Consider the following 26,338-nt stretch of genomic DNA (forward strand, 5'->3'; position numbering starts at 1 on the left):
TGAACTGAGACTGCCTAATGCAGTAGTTCTCAACCTGTGGGTCATGACCCCTCCGGGGGAATCAAATGGCCCTTTCACAGGGGTCACCTAAGACCATTGGAAAACACACATATTTACATTATGATTCGTAACAGTAGTGGAATTACAGCTATGAAGTAGCAACAAAATAATTTTATGGTTGGGGGTCACTACAACATGAGGACCTGTGTTAAAGGGTCACAGCATTAGGAAGGTTGAGAACCACTGCTCTATTAAAACATCGTTCCATGGCCAGTGATCCCTGAAAGCCACCAAGGTCTGAATTCAAGTCCTGCTTCTTGGTCACAGATGTCATTTGGTACATCTCTGACCAGACACAGGTGCTGGGCAGAGAAACAGCTGGGGGTGGGGGTGGGGATGGGATGGCATTCCAAGGTGGTAAAAGACCCACACCATCACCTCACCTCTTCAGTGCTGAGATAATGTGTGCTGCCGTGTCCAACTCCAATGGTAGGTAGCATTTCCACTCTCCTGCATGAGTTGAGAGTCATGATCTACCCCCACCCAACCCCCCACCCCCGCCTGCCTGCTGGAGATGGAACCTAGGGGTCCCATGGTAAGAAAGAACTTTGCTATAGGTCTATGTCATTCCCAACAGTAGGGACTTATTACCATGAACCTGCCTCACCGGGTAATCTGATGGCTGCCCAGGACCACTTGCCTACTGGCCTATTATTTGCTTAACTTCTACCATTGCTTGTAGATGTATCCAACCTTCCCATCAAACAATAAACACAGAACCAATGCAAAGAAGAAAGCCAAGAGGTCAGAGCCAAGAGCCAAAACCTTACCCTTCCTCCTGCAGTGGTCCTATCTCTCCGAACCAGAGCTACCCCTGTGTTAAAGTCTTTATATAGAGTTCCTGTCCTGCCTTCTCATTGGTTGTAAACCCAACCACATGACCGCCTCCTCACAGCCTGTCTGTATAGGCCTCCAGGTTTTCCATGATTGGTATTAAGATTAAAGGCATGTGTATCCAATAATGGCTGTATCCCTGAACACACAGAGACTTACCCAGCTCTGCCTACTAAGTGCTGGAATTACAAGCGTACGCTACCACTGCCCTGCTTTCCTATGGCTTGCTAATAGCTCTGACCCCCGGGCAACTTTATTTATTAACATACAAATAACATTTTAATACAAATAAAATATCACCATATTTCCCCTTTTCTATTTTAATAAAAAGGAAAAAAAAGAAAAAGCTTATAACTAATATAAGAAAAACTATATACAAAAGGACAATAACTATATACAATATATACAAGTAATAAATACCTAAACAATGTCTAGTCCATTTGTATTTGACAAATTGAGAGAAAATAATTTCATTATCTATCCTATTTTTGTAAGTCCAAAATGTATCCTAATTAATCTTCAACTATAACTAACTAACCTTCAACTATAACTAACTAATCTTCAACTCCCTCAGAGATCCAAGAAGGAAATAATATTAGCTAACAAAAATAAAAACAGGAAGTGCACATAAGCAACCTCCAAAAAATTTGTGAGTTGACAGAAACAGACAGCTGTCTGGACAGTCACCTGAGGTTTCTCCGAAGTGCTGGGGCATCATCTTCAGCCTATAGGCCCAGCATATCCGACAGACTCATTTGTGAAGCAGGATGTACACAAGGTCAACAGTTCAACCTCACATTGAGTGAGAGTAGTCCATGTACCAGAAACACCTGAATTCCACCAGTGTCATGTCATGATTCAGGATTTCAAATTCTGGAAATTGCTGATGGTTTTCCAACTCAGCTGTCCATTCTTCCTGGCTGTGTATATATGGCTTCATCTCAGCATCCCATTCTTCTCCATATCCCTCCATCAAATGCCAGTCTACTATTGAGAGGCGTGAGCTTAGTTACTCTTCAAGAATAACTGTTTCAGCTGCTGTTCCATTGCACATCAGAGGCCATCGGCCCACTGCCTGTTCAGCTGCCTTCGAAGAAAAGGGCACTGTACCTTTTTCGAATTGCGAAGGCCACTTCAGGGATGGTGCCATATTGTCCTGGCCTCTGAAGATGCCTTTTGATAAAGCCATAACCACACTTGTTTTGGCAAGAATCAGTAATCCTTTGTTTTATGTCCTGTTTGTCCATTTTGTCCTGTTGATTCGAGGATACTTTGTTGTCCAGTGGCTAAACTTTTGCCACAATGAAAGTTAACTCCATATGCAGTTTCTTCAATGCCCATATTTTCTCTGAAGTAGATTGGTACTGCCAGGAGCCGACATGTCTCATAGTCATAACAAAAAAGAAAAATTTTCTAAGTTATTAAAACATTTTAAATGCCATATTCTGTAGATCTCTGAAGGGTTTGAAGATAACCTGTCTATCTAAAATATATCTACTCAATCTTGAAAACATACCTAATATAACTACAAGTTCTATTATAATATCTAACTACTAACTTTCATTTCTTTATATCCTAATAGTTGGTAATAACATTCAAGGATCAGAAAATTGCATTACATTGTTAGATGAACGGTACAATTAGAAAAATATATATAACATTTTCTAACAATATCAATTTCAATATATATAATTTGTATACAATATAAAACAATCCAATCCAATGTAAAGTATTTACAATTTTCTTTTCTTTCTTTCTTTTTTTTTTTTAATAAGAACCTTAAATCTAATCTCCTTTGCTTAGCCTTTTTCCTAACCCTTGACAACAACTTGTAACCAACCCCCCAATCAATGAAAATTATCCCAGACCCAAAACCCATTAAAAGACCAAAAAAACCAACCGCCCCACACCACCTCTTTGGGAATGTGGGCGTCGTATTCTTGAAATTGCTTCCTGCTGGGTATGGGCGAAGGTATCTTTATCCTGAAAGAAAAATTTTAGGTTAATTGTCAAATTCTAGGAAAGGAAAATATATCCTTCGTTATCCAGTCTGTGTATAATGCCAAAATTCAGGGTTTATCTCAAATCCTTATTCAAGTAGTCTTTGAGACTGGATCATCTCAGCTAGCTCTTCTTAAAATTGCTCTGAGCACTTTGTAGTTCAAAGCTGATCTGTAGATGATGTTTGTCAGCTTAGTGATGTTATTATTGTCCACGTGGAATTGTTGTTGTTGTGGGGCCCCATCTTCTTCCTGGAGACTTCAGTTGATGTTAGGCCTAACTGTGATTTCCTGCAAAAAACTGATAAGAGACTCGAACACAAAGACTATATATGCGACTTTTTAGAATTAGTTAGTACTCTATATGACCATTTATATCTTAACAAAGTTTAAAATGTATATATATCTATATATATTGATCTTGTAAATTTTGATATAAAATTCATACTTTAAGAAAAGTTTAAAGAATCAGAATAGAATCAAAGAGTTGAGATTCGTAATAGAATAGTCCCTTAATTAATTTGGCTTTTCTCCTGTCCCATAGCAGAAGATGGCTCTTTTCCTCTGGCATGATACAGGGAGTTTGCATTTTCCTTTTAACAACATGCTTGAGTTTAAAGAAGGAGAGAGCCATTCTCCAACTCCAAAGTCAGCTTTAAATTTTAATTGAACTGGGACTATTAGAAGTTAAATAGTGTTAAATCTTTAAAGAAAAGCAGAAACAAACATTTAGGAAGACATAAAATTTTTTTAGATAACATACCCATACGCCATTTCACTCTGTTTCTTAGGATAGATGATTTGTTCCTTTTCTTCAGTTGTCTCATTTGTCCAGTGTTCTTCAAATTCGTTAACCTTCATTCTCCTAAAAGACAAAAACAAAAACCTTTCCCCAAGGTTTTTTGGGGATGTTCCTTTTTGACAAGTTATCTGATTAAATGAAAAGGCATGTGTTACTGGTGTAAGTTAGTTTAAATTGGATGTTTACGATAGTTGATGAACTATCACCTCCTCTAATTAAGAGGTCTCTCTTGTTCAAATCGAACCTTTATCAATTTTGATGGTACCCACAACTTATCTTCTCCTGTAGAAATAAAAGCAAAACCTCGTCCCAATGTAACACATACCCTGGTTTCCATTCTGAGGTCAGCACATCCTTAAAGTATATAGGTTGATTTAATTCTGTAGTTTTTTCTATTATCCAATGTCTCTCTGCAGCTGTTGTTCCTTTCTCATTGGCATTGAGAAAATTCAAAGTTAATAGAGCATTATGTAGTCTATTTCTGGGGGTTTTTGTTACTCCTTTTTGTTTATTTAGCATATCCTTTAGAGTTCTGTTTGATCTTTCTATAACTGCTTGACCTGTAGGATTATGTGGTATACCTGTAACATGGTTTATATTATAATAAGCAAAAAACTGTTTCATTTTAACAGAGACATATGATGGAGCATTATCAGTTTTGATTTGTGCAGGTATACCCATAATGGCCATAACTTCTAGCAAATGAGTGATTACAGAATCAGCTTTTTCAGAACTCAAAGCAGTTGCCCATTGAAATCCTGAATAAGTATCGATAGTGTGGTGTACATATTTCAGTTTTCCAAATTCTGCAAAGTGAAACACGTCCATCTGCCAGATTTCATTCCTCTGAGTACCCTTTGGGTTACATCCTGCTGGTAATGGTGTTTGATTGTAGAAGGAACAAGTAGGACATTTCTTTACTATTTCTTTGGCTTGTTGCCAGGTTATGGAAAAATCCTTTTTTAAACCTTTACTATTTACATGATGTTTTTTATGAAATTCTGAGGCCTCCAGCACATTTCCTATCAATAATTTATCAATCTCATCATTGCCTTGTGCTAGAGGGCCTGGCAGACCAGTATGGGATCGGATGTGAGTTATATATAAAGGATGACTCCGTTTTCTGATTGTATCTTGTAATTGAATAAATAATGAAGTTAATTCTGAAGCATCGTGGATAAATTCTGCAGTCTCAATATGTAATACTACTCTTTCAGTATACTGAGAGTCAGTTACTATATTGAGAGGTTCTGAAAAATCCATTAATACCAACAGAATAGCATACAATTCTGATTTTTGAACTGAATTATAAGGACTTTGAACCACTTTACTTAAATTTTCTGATTTGTAACCTGCCTTTCCTTGTTTGTTGGCATCTGTATAAAATGTACGAACTCCAGATATGGGTTTTTTCCTCACAATTTGAGGCAAGATCCAATCAGCTCTCTTTATAAGATCAATTCTATTGCTTTTGGGATATTTGCTGTTAATTTCTCCCAAAAAATTACTACAAGCTTTTTGCCAAGCTTCATTTTCTATCCATAATTTTTCAATGTCCTCCTTAGTTAAAGGTACGACAATTTCTGCTGGGTCTATTCCTGCTAATTGACGAAGTCTCAATTTTCCTTTCCAAATCAAGTCAGAGATTTTTTCCACATAAGTTTTTAATTTTTTATTTGGTTTATTTGGTAAAAATATCCATTCCAATATAATATCTTCCCTTTGCATTAATATTCCTGTTGGGGAATGCCTAGAAGGTAAAATAACCAAAATGCAATCCAGCTTTGGATCAATACGATCTACGTGCCCTTCATGTACTTTCTTTTCTACCAAGGCCAATTCTTTCTCAGCTTCAGGTGATAATTCTCTTGGACTATTTAAGTCCTTATCACCTTCTAAGGTTTTAAACAAATTATTCAGTTCATCATTTTTTACCCCAACAATAGTTCTTAGATGAGAAATGTCTCCAAATAATCTTTGAAAGTCATTAAGAGTCTGTAGTCGATCTCTCCTAATTTGCACTTTTTGAGGTCTAATTTTTTGAAGTTCTATTTTATATCCTAAATAATTAATAGAATCTCCTCTTTGTACCTTTTCTAAAGCAATTTGTAATCCCCAGCAAGGCAAAATTTTCTTTACTTTTTCAAACATTCTTTCTAAAGTATCTGCATTTGAATCAGCTAATAAAATGTCATCCATATAATGATAAATTATAGATTTAGGAAATTTTTTACGTACCACTTCTAATGGCTGTTTTACAAAATATTGGCACAAAGTTGGGCTATTCAACATTCCCTGTGGGAGAACCCTCCATTGAAATCTTTTAACCGGTTGAGAATTATTATAAGTAGGCACTGTGAAAGCAAATCTTTCTCTGTCTTTTTCTTGTAAGGGTATTGAAAAGAAACAGTCTTTTAAATCAATAACTATGAGAGGCCAGCCTTTTGGTAACAGAGTAGGTAAAGGAATTCCAGATTGTAAAGAGCCCATTGGCTGAATTACTTTGTTAATTGCTCTAAGGTCTGTTACCATTCTCCATTTACCAGATTTTTTTTTTTATAACAAATACAGGAGAATTCCAAGGGCTGGTTGATTCTTCAATATGATGAGCATTTAACTGTTCTTCCACCAGCTCTTGTAAAGCCTGGAGTTTCTCTGTTGTTAAAGGCCATTGCTGAACCCATACAGGCTTGTCTGTTGACCATTTTAAAGGTAGAGCTGTTAATGTTTTTGGAAGATTATCAGTTGTTGTGCCCTGTTCTTGTATGACATGGATGGCTGGTGAGCACTCATTAGAATAATATCTTTTAATATTTCTCTCAGAAACATGTACTAATTTATGATTTGTTTCTGAGATTGGAGGGATATTAATCTGAGTATTCCACTGTTGTAACAAGTCTCGACCCCACAGGTTCATAGCTATGTTAGCCATATATGGTTTTAATTTTCCTTTCTGTCCTTCTGGACCTATACATTCAAGCCATCTTACACTTTGTTTCACTCTAGATAATGTCCCAATTCCTAAGAGTTGAATGTTTACCTCCTGAAGAGGCCAAGTTGGATGCCAAAATTCTGGTGCAATTATGGTAATGTCAGCACCTGTGTCTACCAGACCAGACAACAAAACACCATTTATTTTTATTGTTAGTTTTGGTCTTTGTTCATTAATAGAAGTTTGCCAAAAAATTTTCTTTATGTTTTTTCCTGTATTTCCTATTTTCTCTGTTTCATCATCTCGACTAACATGATTTATTCCAATAGACATTTGGTTATTTAGTTGCTTTGAGTAGGGGTTTCCTCTACAACTGCAGGAAAGGTTTGAACTGGATTTACTGTGGGGGCCTGCCTGAGGCCCCTCTGGGAGTTTCCCGAAGCTCGAGGCAGAGGGTTACCCTGTCTGTCCCTTGTTGATCTACATTCGTTGGTCCAGTGTTTTCCCTTACCACACCTTCTGCATACTCCAGAAGGAAGGGGCATTCTGTTGCCAGTGTTCCTTGAATAAACATTATTTCTAGGAATGACCTGTTTACAATCCCTTTTCAAATGTCCTTGCTTTCCACATCCAAAACATCTAACATTGCTCAAACCTTTTGAAATTGCTTTTCCTACCCACATATCATCATGGTCATAAGCCTCTACATTAACTGTATCTCTAATCCAATCTTCCAAAGGTGCAGATCTTGCCTTTAACGGCCTAATTATTCTTTTGCACGCTGCATTTGCATTCTCAAAGGCTAAAGATTCAATTATTATCTGACTAGCCTGTGAATTCGGGACCATTTTTTGTACTGCTGAAGTCAATCTTTGTAAGAAGTCTGTGAAAGATTCTTTGGGGCCCTGTATAACCTTTGTAAATGACTCAGTTTTTTTTCCTGGTTCTTCAACTCTGTCCCATGCATTCAAAGCTGCCGTTTTACATAGAAGTAGGGTTTGGACATCATATGAACATTGTGTTTGTACTGAAGCATATTGGCCTTCGCCAATAAGCTGATCCTGGCAGACTTGTATTCCGCTATCCCTCCATTGTCTTTCTATATTTTTAGCCTCATTACTGAACCACATTTTCCACTGGAGATTTTGTCCGGGTTCAAGAACAGCCTGTGCCAATTCCCGCCAGTCCTTTGGTATAATCCTATTACAAGTTGACCAGGTGTTTAACATTTGCTTTACATATGGGGAGTGCATGCCATAAGATGCTATTGCCTCCTTAAATCTTCGTAAGTCTAACATTTCAACTGGAACCCAAGTATTTTGTTCATTCTCTTCATCAGGTAGCTGCTGTACGGCTACTGGATAAATTAAGGGTGATTGTGTGAAAACTAGCTTTCTTTCTGTAACCTTACGATCCAATTTTGAAACAACTTCACTATTTATTTTTTCTGTCTGAATTTGAATTTCTCTATAATTCATTTTTACCGGTTTAACAAGTTTTTCTAAGACTGTTATCCTGGCACTTAAGTTGACGATCTTTTTAAATAGTAAAATGAGGATAAGAAAAGTAATAAACTGAATAATTCGATCAATATTAATCTTTTCATATAGTTGTTCCATTGTCAGAGTGCCTAAAATTTCAAACAAAGCCCAATTTTCTTCCAATGTACACATAAAGCCCATTTTTTTTTTTTAATGTAGAAAAAAATTCTCTTTTAAATAGATATGTTAATTGACTTACCAAGTCTGGGTAGAACAGTAGAATCCCAGGGAATTTCACAGCCACCTGGTGTTCGAGGTGTGAATCCAGCGAGAGAGAGAGAGAGAGAGAGAGAGAGAGAGAGAGAGAGAGAGAGAGAAAGTGTAGCCGCTTGAGCCGAGTCAAGCCTTGGCTTTACAGGCAGGGGCCCTGTTCAGCAGGGCAGGTCTGAGTTGTTTGTAGCAGTTCCAGCTGCGGGTCAGTCAGGCCTGGGCCCAAGCTAGGCAGCCGGGCCGCCCAGGCTGGAAACCGGACCTGCCGCCAAGCCAAGCCAATCGGTTTTTAATGAATTCTTGTCACGTTGGGCGCCAAATGTAGATGTATCCAACCTTCCCATCAAACAATAAACACAGAACCAATGCAAAGAAGAAAGCCAAGAGGTCAGAGCCAAGAGCCAAAACCTTACCCTTCCTCCTGCAGTGGTCCTATCTCTCCGAACCAGAGCTACCCCTGTGTTAAAGTCTTTATATAGAGTTCCTGTCCTGCCTTCTCATTGGTTGTAAACCCAACCACATGACCGCCTCCTCACAGCCTGTCTGTATAGGCCTCCAGGTTTTCCATGATTGGTATTAAGATTAAAGGCATGTGTATCCAATAATGGCTGTATCCCTGAACACACAGAGACTTACCCAGCTCTGCCTACTAAGTGCTGGAATTACAAGCGTACGCTACCACTGCCCTGCTTTCCTATGGCTTGCTAATAGCTCTGACCCCCGGGCAACTTTATTTATTAACATACAAATAACATTTTAATACAAATAAAATATCACCATAATTGCTTCTGTGAAAATTCAGTGAGCAGGCAGTCATGCCAACATGCCAGCATGGACTGACACTCAGGGCCTGCTCTGCTGGCCCAGCCTCCCTCCCTGGAGCCCCATTAGCAGAGGCATTTCCCAACCAAGGCAGAGATCAGAAGCATCTTGCTTGTGGAGAATGCAGCCTCCTGGCTCCACACTTCAGTCAAAGGTTCTGGAAAATTTTCATCTGTAACAGATGGTGGGGCTGTGCCTTCCCCACCCTAGAGCCTGTCCTGAGGGATTCCAGAAAATGAAGCCCTTATCACCGCCGGTGTGTGGGGGCCCAGGCATCGTCACCCACCATCCCACATTCCCAGGTCCTGCTGGGCCCCAGCCACCTTCCTCGGGAGAGAGATAGCCCGTGACACGTAGGAAAACCAAGATGAGCTGGGGCTTTTATTTACACAAGGCAAGAGAGGGATACAGAAAAAAAAAAGGCTGGAAGCCGGTAATGGGAAAGTCAACCTCTTCAATTCAGTTGCAGTAGGGTGTGGGCCCTGCTGCTGAACACAGAATACAGAGAAAAGCAACAGAGCGGTCTGCAACATGAACCAAGAGTCCCACGGACAGGGGATGTGATCACACAGTCTGCTCCAGGGGCTGAAGTCACCTTCCAGCGGGCCTGGCTGAGTCCCAGGACAGCCCCTGCAAGCTTTTGACTTTGGACATTTCTGAGTTAATTCTTAGCCAGATTTGGAGGCACAGGGCCAGATGTGCTTGGCTTTGCTGATTTTGGGAGGTGGAGAGGAAGAGATTCCCGGGGAAGGAAGTGCCCTTGACTGTTCATCCCTTCCTGGGTCACAGGTCTCCCTAACTAGCAGGATGTCATGGGCTCCCTGGGGCTCGGTGGTGGCAGGAGGTGGCAAGGGAGGCATCATGCCATCACATTTGTAAACCTGCATATAACCAGCTTGTGCTACTAGGGATAAAGCAAGACCACTTATTTCCCAGCTCCAGGGACTAGGGAACTTCAACAGGGAGTTTTTCCAGAGGGGAGGCTGGGTCTAAGTGAGCAACTGCTACTGTCTCCTCTACCTGCCCCTCTTCTGTCCATCTGTCTGTCTCCCTCCGCCCCTATCAGTGCCTGATGAGTGGGCCCAACGGGTGAGGTATGAGCATCTTGGCTTTTTTGTGTGCTCCAGGAAGGCTTCCAGGCCAACAAGCTGATACTGATCCTGCAGAGTGGTCCCAAGAACCGCTCTGGATCTTGAATACTCTAGAAGCAAAGTTGGGATCCTGGCCTGCTGTGGGGTGGGCCAAGGGTCATGGTGAGAGGAACCTCCGTGAATGACTAAAAACAGTTGTGAAACACACCAGTACAGTTTCCCAAACATCCTAGCCTTTAAAGGGCTTCTTCTCTCCTTCTCTGAGCACTCAGTGGTAGTCTACGAACCATCCTTGGGGAGTGTCAAGCCTGGGACTCGGGCCTAATCTTTGAATCAAAGTGAGATGCTGGCCTAAGAAGTGTTAACTCAACCACCATGGTGGCTCTGGTCCCCCAGCTTCCTCTGGCCTTACATGCAAGGAGAGATCCCCATCACAAGCATGCATCCCCGGGTCCCCAGCTGTCATTCATTGCTTCTCCAATGTTGTTCTTGGTTCCTTTTCTTCTTCTCTTACTTGCTGGTTGCTCCTCTAAATATACAAATACACCTGTCAATTCTCTCTCTCTCTCTCTCTCTCTCTCTCTCTCTCTCTCCCTCTTCTCTCTTTCTCTCCCTCCCCCCTCCTTTCTCTCTCTCTCCCTCCCCACCCTGTCCCTTTCTCTTTCTCCTCAATCAAATGGGGGAGTTAGGCACCAGTCAGCAGTGGACCGGTACAGACAACCACCACATCTGCAGGAGTCCTGCCTGCTCCAGACACAATCACTGGGCCAGGTTCAGACTCTAAGCACCTGCAGCAGCCTCCAAGCTTGCATCTGAACTTGCCCTCGCTCCCTCATTGCCGGCTGCATAGTTATGAAATACTTAGGAAAATGACACACTCTAATCTGCTTTCAACAGTCCGCACACAGCTGTGGACACGGGATTCAAAGCATCGTGGTCTTCAAAGACGGTTTCCTTCCTTCTTTCTTCCCAAACCTGTAATTAAACTCCCGATGACAGCTCAGTAAACCAAAGCGAGGATGAGAGAGAGAGAGACGTAACAAACAGCTCCCTCCCTGTTCTCAACGAGAGGATCAAGGAAGGCCAAGGCCCCTCGGCCTTTGCAGAACCTAGCAACTATCCCATTAGAGTTCTACATCCTCCTCCCTCAAAACTCACCCACTGCCCGCATGGCTCAGACCCCAGACCTGCCATGAGTCTGCCTGGCTGTGCCCCGGGAAGGCTAGCCTAACCCTAACCCCAACTTGACCTTGGCCTAATTCTCCGCAGGGCTGACCCCTGAATCCACGCACGTCTAAGAGAATCGAGTGGCTCAGCGGATGCCTGCCTAACACTCAACCAGTTCAACAACGGAGCACGAAGCAGGGTTCCTCTTCAGAGTTCCCGTGAGTCCAAGTCTGAAGTGCTGGTGGATTCACACCGTCCCTTGGGGCAGAAGCATTCTGGTGATGCCTGCCCCTGCAGCTCCGGTTAGCGCACGAAAGATACCACGCTGGTGGCCACTCCAAATGGGGCGGAGTAGGCCGCAGCAAATCCCTGCAGGCCAATGACGATGTACCGGCATCCTTTGCTGATGGCCTTCCCGAAATTCTGTTTTTAAGGAAGAGAAAAGCAAAGGTTAGCTGAGGCAACCTGTTGATTCTTCCACGAGTCACGGAGACATGCACAGAGGAGAATCGTTCGCTTTCATGTATCCAGGGCAATCTATGGAGGCCCCGTGTCTTCACATCTGTAGTGCCCTGGGTCCCCATCCCTGCTCACAACAGACATTCTCCTTGCAAAGCGCACGCAAGCACAGCGCATTTCCAGATAACTCGCAAGCCTTCTTAGAAACAGCATGGAGGGCGGCCAGCTCTAGAACTAAAACGCCTTTGTTGTTTTAAACTGAGACTCACCCCACTTCCCCAGTTGAAAGTGTCAGCGCCATCATAGGCGGGGTCAAGTTTTCCTTCAGGCAGCTTGTTAGACGGCTCAGCTGGTCCTTCCTATGCACCTAGTGCCTACTCTGCTCTGACCCGCGTGTTTGTAACCCGGAAGTTTTCACCACTCTCCAAGGCCTGCATGTGCACAAGCCTTTTATGTTTCCAGAACAGCCTTATATTTGTTGAGGTTAAGGACGAGGCAATGTTTTTTGGATGCTGCCTTCCTCCTCCTCCTCCTCCTCCTCCTCCTCCTCCTCCTCCTCCTCCTCCTCCTCCTCCTCCTCCTCCTTGAGGGTGGGTGCTGGAACAGGGGACATCAAATGCCAGGGACTCAGATGGAATTACACCAAAACTTTGAGACCACTAACGGCTAACATGTACTGCATTGTGCCCCGGGATTCCTCTTCCCACCTCCACGTTCTCTTGTCATTCTTGACATCCACGTAACCGACCCGAACCTTCTCTGCACCTCTTGGCTTTCAGCCCTGTGATTTTTTTCGGACTACAAAATACACAGCCCAGTTCCACTGAAGATCCCCGATCCCAATCACAAGGCTCACCGCGACAGCCAGTGCTGACCGGTGAAGCCACCCCACCTGCCCAGATACGGCCCAACCTTTTCCTCTCCCGACCCCAGCCATCTCTACGCACTAGCGGAGCCCATGTCCTCATTGTTTAGGGAACTTGTTCGTCTTCCCCTATTGGCCCTAAGCCCAGTGCTCTGGCTCCTGGCTTCTCCCACCGGCCAGTGTAACCCCGGGGAACTGGCCCTTTTTCTCACGTCTTCCCCACACTGTTCTTGGTTCTTTCCCATCATTCCTTGGTTTCTCTTCTCCAGTAGCATCCTTATCTTCCTGTCAGCCCATTCCTTAGCTTTTAGTATGCAAAGTCACTTTGGCATCTCCTGCCCCGTGTCTCTGCGCTCCAAGTGAAAAAGCCTTCAGACACGGACTCCACTCCACACTTCTTCCTTGTCGTACTGGCTGCTGCCCGCAACCGTTCAGGGACTGCCTGGTCAAGGAGGCCAACAACCTCCATGCTGTGTGGTCCATGGAGGGTTCTGTTTTTCCCTCCCTGAGCTTTGTGATCACCTGACCCCATCTCCTCCTGGTTCTCTCCTGCTCCACAGGGCACTCCTTCTAAACACTCTCCGGTGATTCTATCTTCTTGCAGAGTTTGAACCACTGAGGTTAGGTTCCTCAGTGCTGGATCCTCCTCTGTGCTCTGCCTAGAATCCCTGGACTTTGAATGCTTCTTAAATGCTGGTAACTCCAGCTCAGATTCATGAGTTCAACTCTCTGCTTGGGGCGTCCACCTTCTGATATCCCATAATTCCTCTGGCATTGTCTCTTGTTGCACGAAGCAAGTTGGCTTAACAGGTGACTGGTATGTCCTCGATGGATTTCGCTTAAGCAAGAAGAAATCACAGGGAAGTTACATGCCCTTGAGACCACGCAGCTGGTAAGAGGCAGAGCTGAATCCTCCCCCAAAGAAATCTCATTGCAGAGCCAAAAGCCTTCACCCCATGTTACACCTCTCTCTAATGAAGGCGGTCTATAAGTGTCCTTGTGCTCACGGTCAGGAGTTGCAATTCCATCCTTTCCTTAACATTGCTTGGCCTCAGTTTCCTTGTCTGTATAATGGGAATATGTACTGGCCCTTTTTTTTTTTTTGTGGTAAAGAGGACTGAGAAGTTTATTCAAGGGGAGCACAGGGAGCAGTGGCCAGCACGTGCTGCAGGGAGGGTTGGTGCCCACAGTGTCAGCTTCTGAAAGAACAGTGACTTCTTTCTGTTACAGAGTAACTTAGGTCTGTGGTGCGCAATACATCAGTCTGAGGTGTTTGTTATTTCTCAGCAAAGTTCTCTCTCTCTCTCTCTCTCTCTCTCTCTCTCTCTCTCTCTCTCTCTCTCTCTCATTTTGAGAAAGGATCTCACTCAGTAGCTGAGCCGGCATGGAACATACCATGTAACCCAGGCTGGCCTTCAACTCATGTTGATCCTCCTGTCTCAGCTCTCTCAGTACTGGGATTATAGGTATGAGCCACAATGCCTTGCTAGGAAATTTTCTAAAGAGCATATGGAGTTGCCTATGAGTACTGCCTTGAGTTGTCCATGGTGTGGATGTAAGAGTCCCTACACTACAGTATGTACCCATTCAGATACTCCCAGCCTGTAGAGAAAGCTGAGGTCTTTCTCTCAATCCCTTATTAGGTCATGACAAGCTTTGGGATAAACTGGTACATTTATGTCTCAAGACACCACCTTATCCATTTCTCAAAGAGACATGTTTGTGTGTGTGTGTGTGTGTGTGTGTGTGTGTGTGTGTGTGTGTGTGTGTGAGAGAGAGAGAGAGAGAGAGAGAGAGAGAGAGAGAGAGAGAGAGAGAGAGAGAGAATTCTATAAATGTGTTGAAAAGAGTCCATGGGAGAATTTTACATGTTTGAAACAACAAATACCACGTACCCTTGGAGCAATTGCAACCATCAACACTGGTCCTTTATGAACAATGACACCAGAATCAAACTGCTTACCTGAAACCTGACGCTAGTGGTATTTGTACATTCTCTTTCCCATAGCTGGTTAAAAAAAAAAAAGAAAAAGAAAAAAAAACACAAAGACAAAAACAAACAAACAAACAAACAAACAAAACCAACTACTTATCACTTCATCTTTACAATTTTGGGGAAATCTTTACAATTTTTGGGAAAAGTCTTCTGAGCTAGCTCATTAACTGGAACACTGTCAAAACAGCTTTGAGAAGCACAAAGCAGAGACACCAAAGAAGTTATTGACTTCCACATCAGTGCTATTTGAAGGAAAGGACTTGGAGTAAAACAAATCTCTCACAGGGATGCTGAAGATGGGAAAGTGTGGGAGAAGAGGGTGCCAGGCTAGCCCTCAGGTTCACACCTTACTTCTCAGAACTCGAGACTCTATTACCTGAAATGGCAAGAGGGACTTTGCCAGTATGAGTCAGCTAAGACGTCTCCAGATGGGAGGTTCCCTGGGGCCTCCAGCACACCAGGCAAAGAGTGGCTTTCCTCCATTTGAGTATCCTAATGCAGAGGGTCGCAGAAGGTCAGGCAGAAGATGGAGGGGAGGGGGCGAGAAGGGAGATATGGGGTAGAGTATATTACTGGCTTTGAAAGGGAGGAAGATGGCCTCTGGAAGCTGCAAAGAGCCAAGAAGGAGCAGCCCCGATGATTTTAGCTCTGAGTTCCAGAGCTGTAGAGAACATCGCAGCCAACCCCCAGTGGGGGCTAGGGACTCCATGTCCCTCTGATTTAGAAGAGGAAACCACCTCTCCACAGACGTCACTGTCTGATCCCAAAGGTCAAGTCCTCTGTTGGGCTGCCCGTAGGCCAGGCGCCAACCTGAGGTGGGTGATCATCTACAGAACCCGAAAGAAGAGAACCCACTCCTGAAAGGGTAGCAGCATACAGCTCCAGTCAGGCATCCTGGCATCTAGAACTTCCACATGGATTCATTTATTGACTCTCGATATGCCCTGGTATGTGTGTTGGTAGGGTGGGGTGCGGTGTGTGTGTGTGTGTGTGTGTGTGTGTGTGTGTGTGTGTGTGTGAGATCCATACTCAGTGTCTTCCTAAATTGCCCTCCACCTTGTTTATTTATTTAGAGACAAGCTCTCCCACCGAACCTGAGTTCACAGATTCGTCTACACTGGCTCGTCTCCTGTCTTCACCTTCCCAGAGCTGGGTTTATAAGTATGTGCCCCTGTGCCAAGCTTTTCATTCGGTTCTCATGCTTTCTTGGCATGCACTCTCCCCCCAACCCAGCCCTCATGTTATCCAGTGGTATAGAGGAAGAAACAGGCAGTGACAGGAAGCCAAGCCCAAGGTCGTACAGCCACTGGATAGCCACGCAGCTCTCCCATCTGGTAGACTGGCTCTTGACCCCTACTTTAAACATGAGAACATGTCTTCTTCTACTCTTCCCTTCTTTTTGTAGTGTGGCCAGAGCTAGGTCTTGGTACACGCTAACCAAGTGGTCTACCAGTGAGCTCTATCACCAAGTCTCACTTTTTTTCTGAGACAGGGTCCCACTCACTATGTAGCCCAGGTTGGCCCTGAACTCCTGATCCTCCTACCTCAGTTTCCAGAATGCTGGGCTTACAAGCCTAGGACACCATACCTGCCTTACCCCACACTTTCTATTTTACCCTTCAGCCCTCTCCTAGCTTCCTGATTAACACAACTGAGTCCTCTTTCTTACTGCACTCCTCCCCACGCCTCTCAAGGGTGCCTGCAAGGGCAGCCGCCTATTATTTTCAGCTAAGTCTGAGTGAGGCATGTTCCCTCCTTCCCGCCCACAGATCTGCAGAGGAAGGGGCCAGGCCAGGCTCCCTCCCAGCTCTTCAGCTGTCTGGCTCTGCAGCTTCATTCTCTTCCACTCCAGCTTCCCAGGGTTGCTGAGGGAACTGAGGCATGGAACATAGAGAAAGAAGGTAGCAGATAGCCAGCCTCCTGGCGGAACACCGCCAACTCAGGTTCCTTCCTTTCCCCAGCGCCCAGCAGATAGCATTTTAACAGTAATATGTGCACCAGAGGAATGCAATTATTTCTTTTAAATCAGCTGGGAACATTGGTCTCCACAAGAGGCCCAGGCACAAAGGCTTCCAGAAGGCTGGACCAGCACAGTGTGAGGGTTGGCTCCTGGGTAGGACCATGATGCTGGTGGGGGTGGGTGGGGCAGCGGGGGAGTGAGCCTACTCTTTCATGTTGCCCAAAAGCCAACAACTTTCCTTAAATAGAAGCAGGAAGGGGCTTGGGTGAAGGATCTGAGAAGTTAACAGGAATGGGAACTCAAAGAAAACGCAGTCCGTAATAACCAATGATTGGATCTATTCATTTCCAACAGAAAGCCTCCCCTGGCAGCTGAGGCAAGCGCAGATCCGCCCCACCCCCATCTTCTGCAGGACGGTGGCTGTTCTTATGGCTTTGCAGAAAAGGGGGGTCTTTTTCCTTCTTGTGGGAGCCTGGTACACTCTCAGCTAGTCTGAGAAGGGGGAAGCCAGGATGACTCTTGTGACCCCTCACATGGGGCTGAAATCTCATCTGGGTTTCTTGGGACTACTGAGCTAGTGTGTAACGTTCCAGAGCTTCCCCACATCTCTCTTCTCTCCATTTTGGTCAAAAACTCCCTTTTCATGTCAAAATCAATCTCTCTCTCTCTCTCTCTCTCTCTCTCTCTCTCTCTCTCTCTCTCTCACACACACACACACACACACACACACACACACACACACACACACACACACAGCCGGAGAGCTGGCTCAGCAGTTAAGAGCACTGGCTACGCTTCTAGAGGACCTGGGTTCAGTTTCCAGCTCCCACATGGCGGCTCACAACCGTCTGTGACTCCAGTTCCAGGGGAATCAATGTCCTCTTCTGGCCTCTGTGGTCATAAGGCAAGTGGCACAGACATACATGTAGGGAAAAACCCTCCCATCCATATAAAATAAAAGATTGTATAAAGTGAAAAAGTTGGTGGCATACTGTGGAACTACCAGTTCTGTCCACTTCCAAAACATTCTCATCCCGGAAGGGAACACACATAAAGTGAGTATCTCTATGGCTCTGTCCAGTCCCTAAACCCACCATCACCATTCTGTTTGGACTTACCTATCTGGATGTTTCCTATAAAGGGAATCATGGCTTTTTTCCACTTAACATCATGTTGCGCCACATGGCAGCTAATATTAGTTCTTCTTATGGTTATTAAATAATAATCCATAGTGTGTCTAGCCCACATGTTGTTCATCTACTCATATATATTTGGATTTTTTTTCACTTTTTGTCCATTGGTAAATGAGACTTCTGTGACCAAGTGTGTAAAATTATTTGCTTCACAAACATTTATGAAGGCAAAACACCCATACACATGAAAAATTAAAGTAAAAAAATATTTGCTTGAGTAGCTCTTTTCTTTTCTTTTCTTTTTTTTTTTCAAGACAGGTTTTCTCTGTGTAGCTCTGTGCCTTTCCTGGAACTCGCTCTGTAGCCCAGGCTGGCCTCGAACTCACAGAGATCTGCCTGGCTCTGCCTCCCGAGTGCTGGGATTACAGGCGTGCGCCACCGCCGCCCGGCGAGTAGCTCTTTTCAATCCTTATTTTTTAAAAAGCTAGAATGTCATGTAAGCCAGGAACTCTCTAGGGTAACCAACAATTACTTTGGACTATTTTTCCAAACATTTTTAATTACATGTATTTAGTATATGTAGTGTGCATCCACACATGTGCACGTGTGCCACAGTGTGTACGTAGTCAGGTGACAGCTGTGGGAGTCAGTTTTCCAAGGTTCTGGGGACTGAGCTTGGATTGTTAGGTTTGGCAGTGAGCACCCTTACCCACAAAGCCAGATCCTGATCTCCTTGCCTGCGCTTCCCGAGTGCTGGGATTACGGATATGGCCCATCACGCCCAGTTAAAATAGCACCAGGGATCCAGCCAGGTCTTCGTGAATGCCAGGCCAGCACTCAACCAACTGAGCCACATACACCCCCAGCCCAGCCTTCGATTCTTCCAGCATAGCTCCTGGAGTGGACCCCTGAGATCATAGAGGAGCTCTGTGTTCAGCTTGCTGAGGTTCTTCCAAGTTGCTTTCCACAGCAGTTACACCATTTGACACATCCCAACACCCGTGTACAAGGCTCAGAATTTCTCCACATCCTCACACACATTATTACTTCATGTTTGGACTTTGTCTTTTTTTTTTTTTTTTTTTTTTTATAATAGCTATCCTAATTAGTGTGGTCTGGTACCTCAGTGTTAGCCGTGGTGATAGGCTTTATTGATAGGATCTTGTCATATAGCCCAGGCTGGCCTTGAACTTTCAATCAATCATCTGGTCCTGCCCTCCAGAGTACCTGGGATTACAGGTGTGGGATTCCTTGTCTTGTCTTCACGAGGTGAAACCTTATCTTTTCTTCTGCCCGGCGTCCTTGTCAGGGCGATTTGAAAGCGTCCCTGATTTTACTAGCCTCACTGAGATGAGTCATCGCTAGGTTCTCTGCTATGCGGTGAGGAAGCCTGTGCCCCAGCTCTGCCACATCTCCCTGGTGGGCCTTGGAATCTCCCCACCCGCTGTTAGTGTATGCACAATGCCTGGCACAGAATGGCTCCCCCAAAACCTCTCCAAATGCTGGCGTCCAATTGAGGAACCCGCGTCATTAATTCACTTTCAGACCATTGCCTGCTTGTGACCGAGCACTGCCATATCTTTTAGGAGAATGATAAAACTCCTGACAAGGGACTGAATGCCTCAGGGATGATAAAGGTCACCCACTGCAGGCCACTGAGTAAAACCAGGAGAGGCCAGAGGACTTTGGCCGGAACACAATGAGTTTTGTGATTTCCCTTATCCCCCACCCCCACCTCTACACACAAACACCCTCCCGTAGCCTCGTCCAGGCCAAGAGAGCAATTCTACTTTCAGGCAAGGGCACCTGGGAACCAGAACCATAGACCCTGGAAATGAAACTCATATCGTTCCTCATTCATCCCTCCTCTCGCTCTCCCACCCCCTCCCACCAAAGCAAAGGGCAGGCAGAACATCTCAAGTTCAAAGTGCAGAGATCACTGCTGGAGAGAGGGAGATTCCACAGGTGCTAGGTGTGTACTGGCTGAGTCAGGACGCCCCGCGGATAACTTCGGCGTCTACGACAGAATCACCTAACGTTCTAAGGGGGCGGGGGGGGGGGGGGGATGCACCTGGGCTGCAACTTCCCAACAGGGTCACGATCTCCAAGTCACTTAACCGCACCACGGCTTCAACATTCCCTTTCCACCAGCGACAACCGGGCGAGAGTCCTGCCCGCCTAAGCCTGCGCGCTCAGCGCCACCCTCCAAGTGACTGTCCTGGCGGCGACTCGGGCACAATTCCACCCAGCGCAACTCTCAGTTCTATCTGGATCAGGGCGGCCGGGCCCTGGGGACCTACCTTGCCGTACTTCTTCAGTTTTCGCCGGTACCTCTTCTTGGGCTTGTCGCCTGGCGCGGGCTCCTCCAGGGGCTCGTAGCGCTCGGGCAGCGCCGCGAGGTGCACTCTGCGCGCGCCTGGGGTCCCCGCGCGCCGTCCGCTCTCCTCGCGCGCACCGTCCTGGCTCGCCGGGTCCTCGTCCTCACCCTCCAGGTGCTCCACGATGGCATCGGTCTCCTCGTCACCGGCGCCGCGCGATCGCCCCAGGGGCCCTCGGCGCGCGAAGGTGCTCGCCGCTTTGCTTCGGAGCCGGGCGCCCACCGTCATGATGCTGCCGAGCTGCGGAGAAGGTCCCGGGCTAAGAGGCCAACCTTTGCTCGGTGCCCCGCCCCGCTCCTGCCCCGGCGGACCGCCCTGGCTGGGTACTCGAGGGGGACCTGAGGTCGTAGCGCACCCTCGCGGTGGGGCCCAGGATTGCGGCCGCTGAGACCCGAGCGCGCTTAGCCAGACACGGAAACAGACTCCAAACAACAGGCCTCCAGTTTCCCAGCATTCAAAATTGATCCGGCCGACTTTTAATTCCAGCACTCGTGAGACAGAGGCAGGAGGATCTCTGAGTTGGAGGCCAGCTTGATCTACAGAGTGAGTTCCAGGACAGCCAGGGCTACAAAAAACAAAAGAAACAAAAAATTGGCAGAGATGGTATTGATTGTGAAGATTACTGAGTGCTGGTGGGATTGCTGAAATGGTCATGAAAACGTGATATTCAGGGCTGGAGATGTGTAGTTCAGTTGGGAGAATGCTTGCTTAGCGTGCATGAAGTCCCGGATTCCATCCCCAGCGCCACATGAGTCCCAGCATGGTGGCACATGCTTGTTATCTCAGAATTTAGGAAGCGGAGGCAGGAAGATCAGGGGTTCAAAGCCATCCTTGGCTACACAGTGAGTCTGAGTTCAGCGTGGGCTACATGATGCCGTGTTTCAAACATATATAAGAAATGCAGTTTTTTAAAAATATTAAAATACTGAGTTTATTTCACACGTATATCTTTGTCTCCCCACCATTTGCATGTCTGACCACCAGTATTACTATGTCTTATCACAACATTCCACACATACTTACAGCTAAGTAAAGGGTGGAGCTCCACGGTTGAAAACTGAACAGCATTTAGACAGCGCATTCTTGGCGATGGAATCTGGACATCTGTCAAACACAGCAGGGGAGTTCTCACTCTCCATGATAGGAAGGAAGCAAGACTTGTTTTCCAACTCAAACCTTCTCACAGCAAATTGCTTCCTTAACATTTTAGAGACATAACAATGTTTTGTTTTGCTTTTTTTCCCAAGAAGGTTTCTCTGTGTAATAGCCCTGGCTGTCCTGGAATTTGCTTTGTAGATCAGTCTGGCCTCGGACTCAGAAATTTGCCCATCTCTGCCTCCTGAGTGCTGGGATTAAAGGCATGGACCATCATGACCGCCTGGGGCAAGTTTTTTTGGGGAAGGAAAAAATATATCTATATATCTCCAGGTGTGGTGGCACATGCCTTTAATCCCAGTACTGGGGAAGCAGAGGCAGGTGGATCCACACAGGGAAAGCTTCTCCTGGAAAGCTAGGGCTACATAGTGAAATGCTGCCATACGTGTGTGTGTGTGTGTGTGTGTGTGTGTGTGTGTGTGTGTGTGTGTGTGTGTGTGAGTGTGTGTGTGTGTGTGTGTGTGTGTGTGTGTGTGTGTGTGTGTATGCAGCTAATAAAACTCATCCATATTTGTCTAGGAACCTTCCAAAAGCATGAGGCCATGTATTCACAGAGTTTGTCACAGTGACACACGGAGAAAGAGAAGCAACCTCGCAGGGACAGGAGAGCTGATTTCTGGAGCGCACATATGACGTCATGCAGTGCAATCCTAAAAGCCAGGATCTGCATACCGGCATCACCAGAGCCGGGGCTCTCCACCTGCCTGGAATGCCTTGTTTGCTTGTTCATGGGGGTTTGTTTTTGTTGTTGTTGGTTTTTGACACAGGGTCTTACTGTCTCTGGTGTGACTCCATGGTGCTGTTGCTTTTCTGGATCCCTGAGGCTGGAGCAGTAAGCTGCCCCTGGAGCTACTGGCTGGAAGGACACACACCATCTTAACTGCTTTCTGGGAATCCACCCAACATCCCTAGCAGCTATAGCCCTGATGACACCCACATGATTTGCTAGAACTGCTATAACAAGACATCACAGTTGTGGTAACTTAAACACCAGAAATGTATAACCAATAGTTTAGGAAGCCAGAAAAGTGTGAGGGTAAGATGTTGATCCTGGAGAATTTTGGGTCCCCTCTTTGGATTCTTAGTCTCATTAATAAAATAATTTTGCCAGGTGTAGTAGCATACACCAAGACTCTGTAGTCAGAGGCAGGCAGATCTCTGTGAGTTTAAGGCTAGCCAGGGCTACAGAGTGAGACCATGTCCAGAAGAAGAAGAGGAGGAGTTTTGGCTGTTGTCAGGTGGAGAGAGGTAAAGAAGAGAGAAATCCATGCCTGTTTGAGTTAACCCATGGCCAGTCAGCAGGTAGCCACATAGCAGAAGGAAAAGCATCAAAAAGTCCAAAGTACCAGAGAAAACATTTAGCCTCTGGCCAATGTCTGAAAGAAAGACACAGAAAGAAGAAAAGTAAAAGAACTCAGAAAGGCAGGGAGACTTCACAGAGCCTCGGGCAGCTCACAAAGACTTTATAGTAGGTGAGGTTTCTGGGGAAGAAAGTACATTATCTGACTAAGGGGTAATTATTCCTCCCAGCTCTTCAGTCAGGCAGCCATCTTGAGGGATTATCCCCTGGCCAGATGATTGACAGGTACAGTTGGATTAACTCTTACGTTGTGGGTTGCTTGGAAGGTTAGATCTCCATCCAAGGTCAGAGTTTTGAAAAAAAAAGTTCCATTCTTTTGATCAGGAGGAAACAGCTTTCCCATAATGTGGCTCACAGGGACTCGGTCAAGGCTACTGCAACATTCCCCACTTTGAGGAGATAACACTAACATCATTTTGGAGATGGGCTGAAATTGAGAAATAGATACCAACTTCTGGCCGCCATGAAAACCCATTTCCAAAGCTGTTTACCAGAAGGGATTAGTGCCTGACCTGGAGTTTCATCCCACCCTCCCTCCGCCTTCAGGCAGGGCTGATGTTTAGGAGATAAGAAACCAGAGCTCCATCTGACTTTCCTGGCCAGAAAACCACAGCCATTCCTGGAATCACTGCTTTCAGAGCCCTCGCCAGTCTCTGTCAGAGTCAGCAGTTTGGGCTCCCTCAAGCCTGTTGCCCTTGGCTGGCAGATGCCTGATTTCTTTCCGTGTTCACATGCAGCCCGTCCCTAGTGTCTCTTCCTCTTCTAGGGACACTCACCCTGTTTCTTCAGGGCCCTGACCTTGTCCTGTCGTCTACTCTTGACTACATCTTTTCAGTTTCTGCCTCTGAACATAATTGTATTCTTGGTCCTGAGGGTTCTGACTTTTGGATATGAATCTGGAGGGGGACACAGTTGAGTTCATGACAACCTTGGGCCCGCACTGGCAAATCCTGGACACATCTGCCCTGTCTTGATATCCTTGATACTGGAGACCAGAGACCACTAACATTCCTGTGCAGAAGAGACATACCAGCTAGCAGAGGCTAGCCTGTTCTGCTTTCTACCTTTTAGGAGAGCTCCAGGTTTGTTTAAACTAACTTGCTCCGGGGGCCTGGTACATGCTGTTCATCCTTTTTAGCCTCTCACCTTAGACAGGCAACAAGGCCACTTAGGGTAACTCACATTGTCCACTACTCTAGAATATCTCTCTACTGCTTATATGGAAACTATCCTCCCAAAAAGCTAGGACATTGCACAGCTAAGATTCATGAAATGATTTTATGCCTGAACAAAAGAGAATATCTGAGACCTCAGAGGCTTAAGAATAACTGCCTATTTGAAACAATTTACATAGAAACAAATTTTCTATTTGTAGACATATAAAAACTTTGTTTTAATATTTGTTTTGTAATAAAAGTGTAGATTTAGAAGAAGAAAGATAATCAATACAGACTTGAAGTTACATTAATATTGTTTATTAGTTCATTTTTATAGGATACACTCAAGAAGAAATACATCTATGGAGCTGATAAAAGAAGGTTATAAACCATGTAAGGCACAGGTAATGGATTTGATTTTGCAAAAACTGGCACTGAAAGCATTCTCCCATGCTTGCTGTGTGTACACATGCACACACACACACACACACACACACACACACACACACACACACACACACACAGAGTCAATTATGAATCTTAGCTAAGCTTCAGTTGTTCTTACATTTATGTGTGTGTGTGTGTGTGTGTGTGTGTGTGTGTGTGTGTGTGTGTGTGTGTAGTTGGGGGAGGGGATAATGACTGGAATCTCAGGGTTCCATGTTAGTTATTCTCTTAACCGACTGCCTTTCCAGAGTACAGTCTGTCCTGCTGGTGCACACTGTAGCTAAAGCTTGGCTGCCTTCTCCTCATCCAGAAGAAGCACTAGGTTCTAGTGCGGCCCGCTCTACACATCTTACACCTGGGTCAGCAGGCGTGGGAACTTCCCAGGCTCCTTTGCAAGGCCCCTTCATAGCTGGAGTCTTCTCTCAAGCCTTCCTCGCTGCCGTCACCCCGACACCATAGTAGACTTGAGTTTTACGTGGATGCAGATTTACTTCTGCATTGCTCCTAAATTGATAAGCCCTCAATCCAAACATTCCACACCAGAAACAGACTCTAGAGCAGTGGTTCTCAACCTTCCTAATGCTGAGACCCTTTGATATATAGTTCATGTTGCGGTGACCCACAGCTATAAAATTACTTTTGTTACTACTTCATAACTGAAATTTCGCTACTGTTATGAACAAATGTAATGTAAACATAGTGTAAATGGAAATATCTGATAGGCAGGGTGGTCTTAGGCAACCCCTGTGAAAAGGTCATTTGACTTCCAAAGAGGTCACGACCCACAGGTTGAGAACCACTACTCTTGGGTCTCTGGGGGATAAAGTTGTAAAGCATAATACCCAACACTCAAAACAACTCCATAGCAACTGAACCAGTTACTTTTTTCTTGTTCACTGTAACCAAATACCTGACAAACAGCTTAAAGAAGGAAGGATGTTGGACAGATGGTACAGTGGTTAAGAGCACTGCCTGCTTGTCCAGAGGACCTGGGTTCAGTTCCCAGCACTCACATGGCAGCTTACCTATGTCTGTAACTCCAGTTGCAGGGGATCCGGCTCCCTCTCCTGGCCTCTGAGGGACCAGCTGTGCATACAGTGTGCATACATACATTCAGGCAAAAAACTCATGCACAAGAAGAAAGGGTTTATTTTGGCAGTTCAAGGGCAGACAGGCACACATCAGGGAAGGCAGGGAGGCAGGAGTGTGAGGCGGCTGCTCACATTGTGTCTGCAGTCAGGAAATGGGGAGAATTGAATGCTGGTGCTCAGCTCACTTTCTCCTTTTCATTCAGTCTGGGGCCCCAGGCCATGGCATGGTATTGCTCACATTTTGGGTGGGTGACCTAGAGACTCCCTCAGAGATGGTCCCTGATGTTTGTCTCCTAAGTAATTAAAAAATATAGCTTTCTTACTTTCTAACCTGATGATAATAATAATAATAATAATAATAATGTGTATGCATGATGGGAGTGTGTGCATGCCACAGTACATGTTTGGAGGTCAGAGGACAAAAAATAAAGTTGATAGTTGATGATTCTGGAGGAATTACACTCAGGGCTGACCTCTGGCTTCCACATACATGTGTTCACACACCTGCACACATGTGTACCCACCTACATGTGATCACACACCCACATACACACACACAAATAATAAAAAGAAAGTATAAGTATAAAAGATGTTTTTTGGATGTCTTTTTAAAATACCCAGGTTTTTCTGCCCTCCTAGACTCACAGAATACAAAAAAATGTAGAATTCTAAGTTTCAAAGTATTTATGGAAATATTAAATTTGAATTTAAGGGATCCGTGGAATGAATTAAAGTGCTTTGATGTCCAAATGGGAAGATGTTTAAACCACAAAAGTGAATTTAGAAGAAAGGATGGACTTCAGCCTCAAAGTTAGGATGAGGAGAAATATTTTCTTTGGAGGAAGTGTGGGCTCCAAGACCAAGTGGCTTTTCGAGGC

At 45.1% G+C, this 26,338-nt stretch overlaps 1 protein-coding gene across 1 annotated transcript; it reads right to left on the reverse strand.

Annotated features, from left to right (window-relative positions):
* Window positions 1–9,559: 9,559 nt before the first annotated feature.
* CUNH1orf115 (chromosome unknown C1orf115 homolog) lies at window positions 9,560–20,566 on the reverse strand. The gene is made up of 2 exons (XM_052737926.1): window positions 20,173–20,566; window positions 9,560–11,882 (listed from the first exon to the last, which is right to left on the reverse strand). The coding sequence occupies exons 1-2, from the start codon at window positions 20,476–20,478 to the stop codon at window positions 11,763–11,765; spliced, it is 426 nt and encodes a 141-aa protein (XP_052593886.1). The 5' UTR covers window positions 20,479–20,566; the 3' UTR covers window positions 9,560–11,762.
* Window positions 20,567–26,338: the final 5,772 nt, after the last annotated feature.

Source organism: Peromyscus californicus, unplaced genomic scaffold (assembly GCF_007827085.1).
Source record: "Peromyscus californicus insignis strain IS unplaced genomic scaffold, ASM782708v3 Scaffold_14__1_contigs__length_90479793_seg_2, whole genome shotgun sequence".
NCBI classification, from domain to species: Eukaryota; Metazoa; Chordata; class Mammalia; order Rodentia; family Cricetidae; genus Peromyscus; species Peromyscus californicus.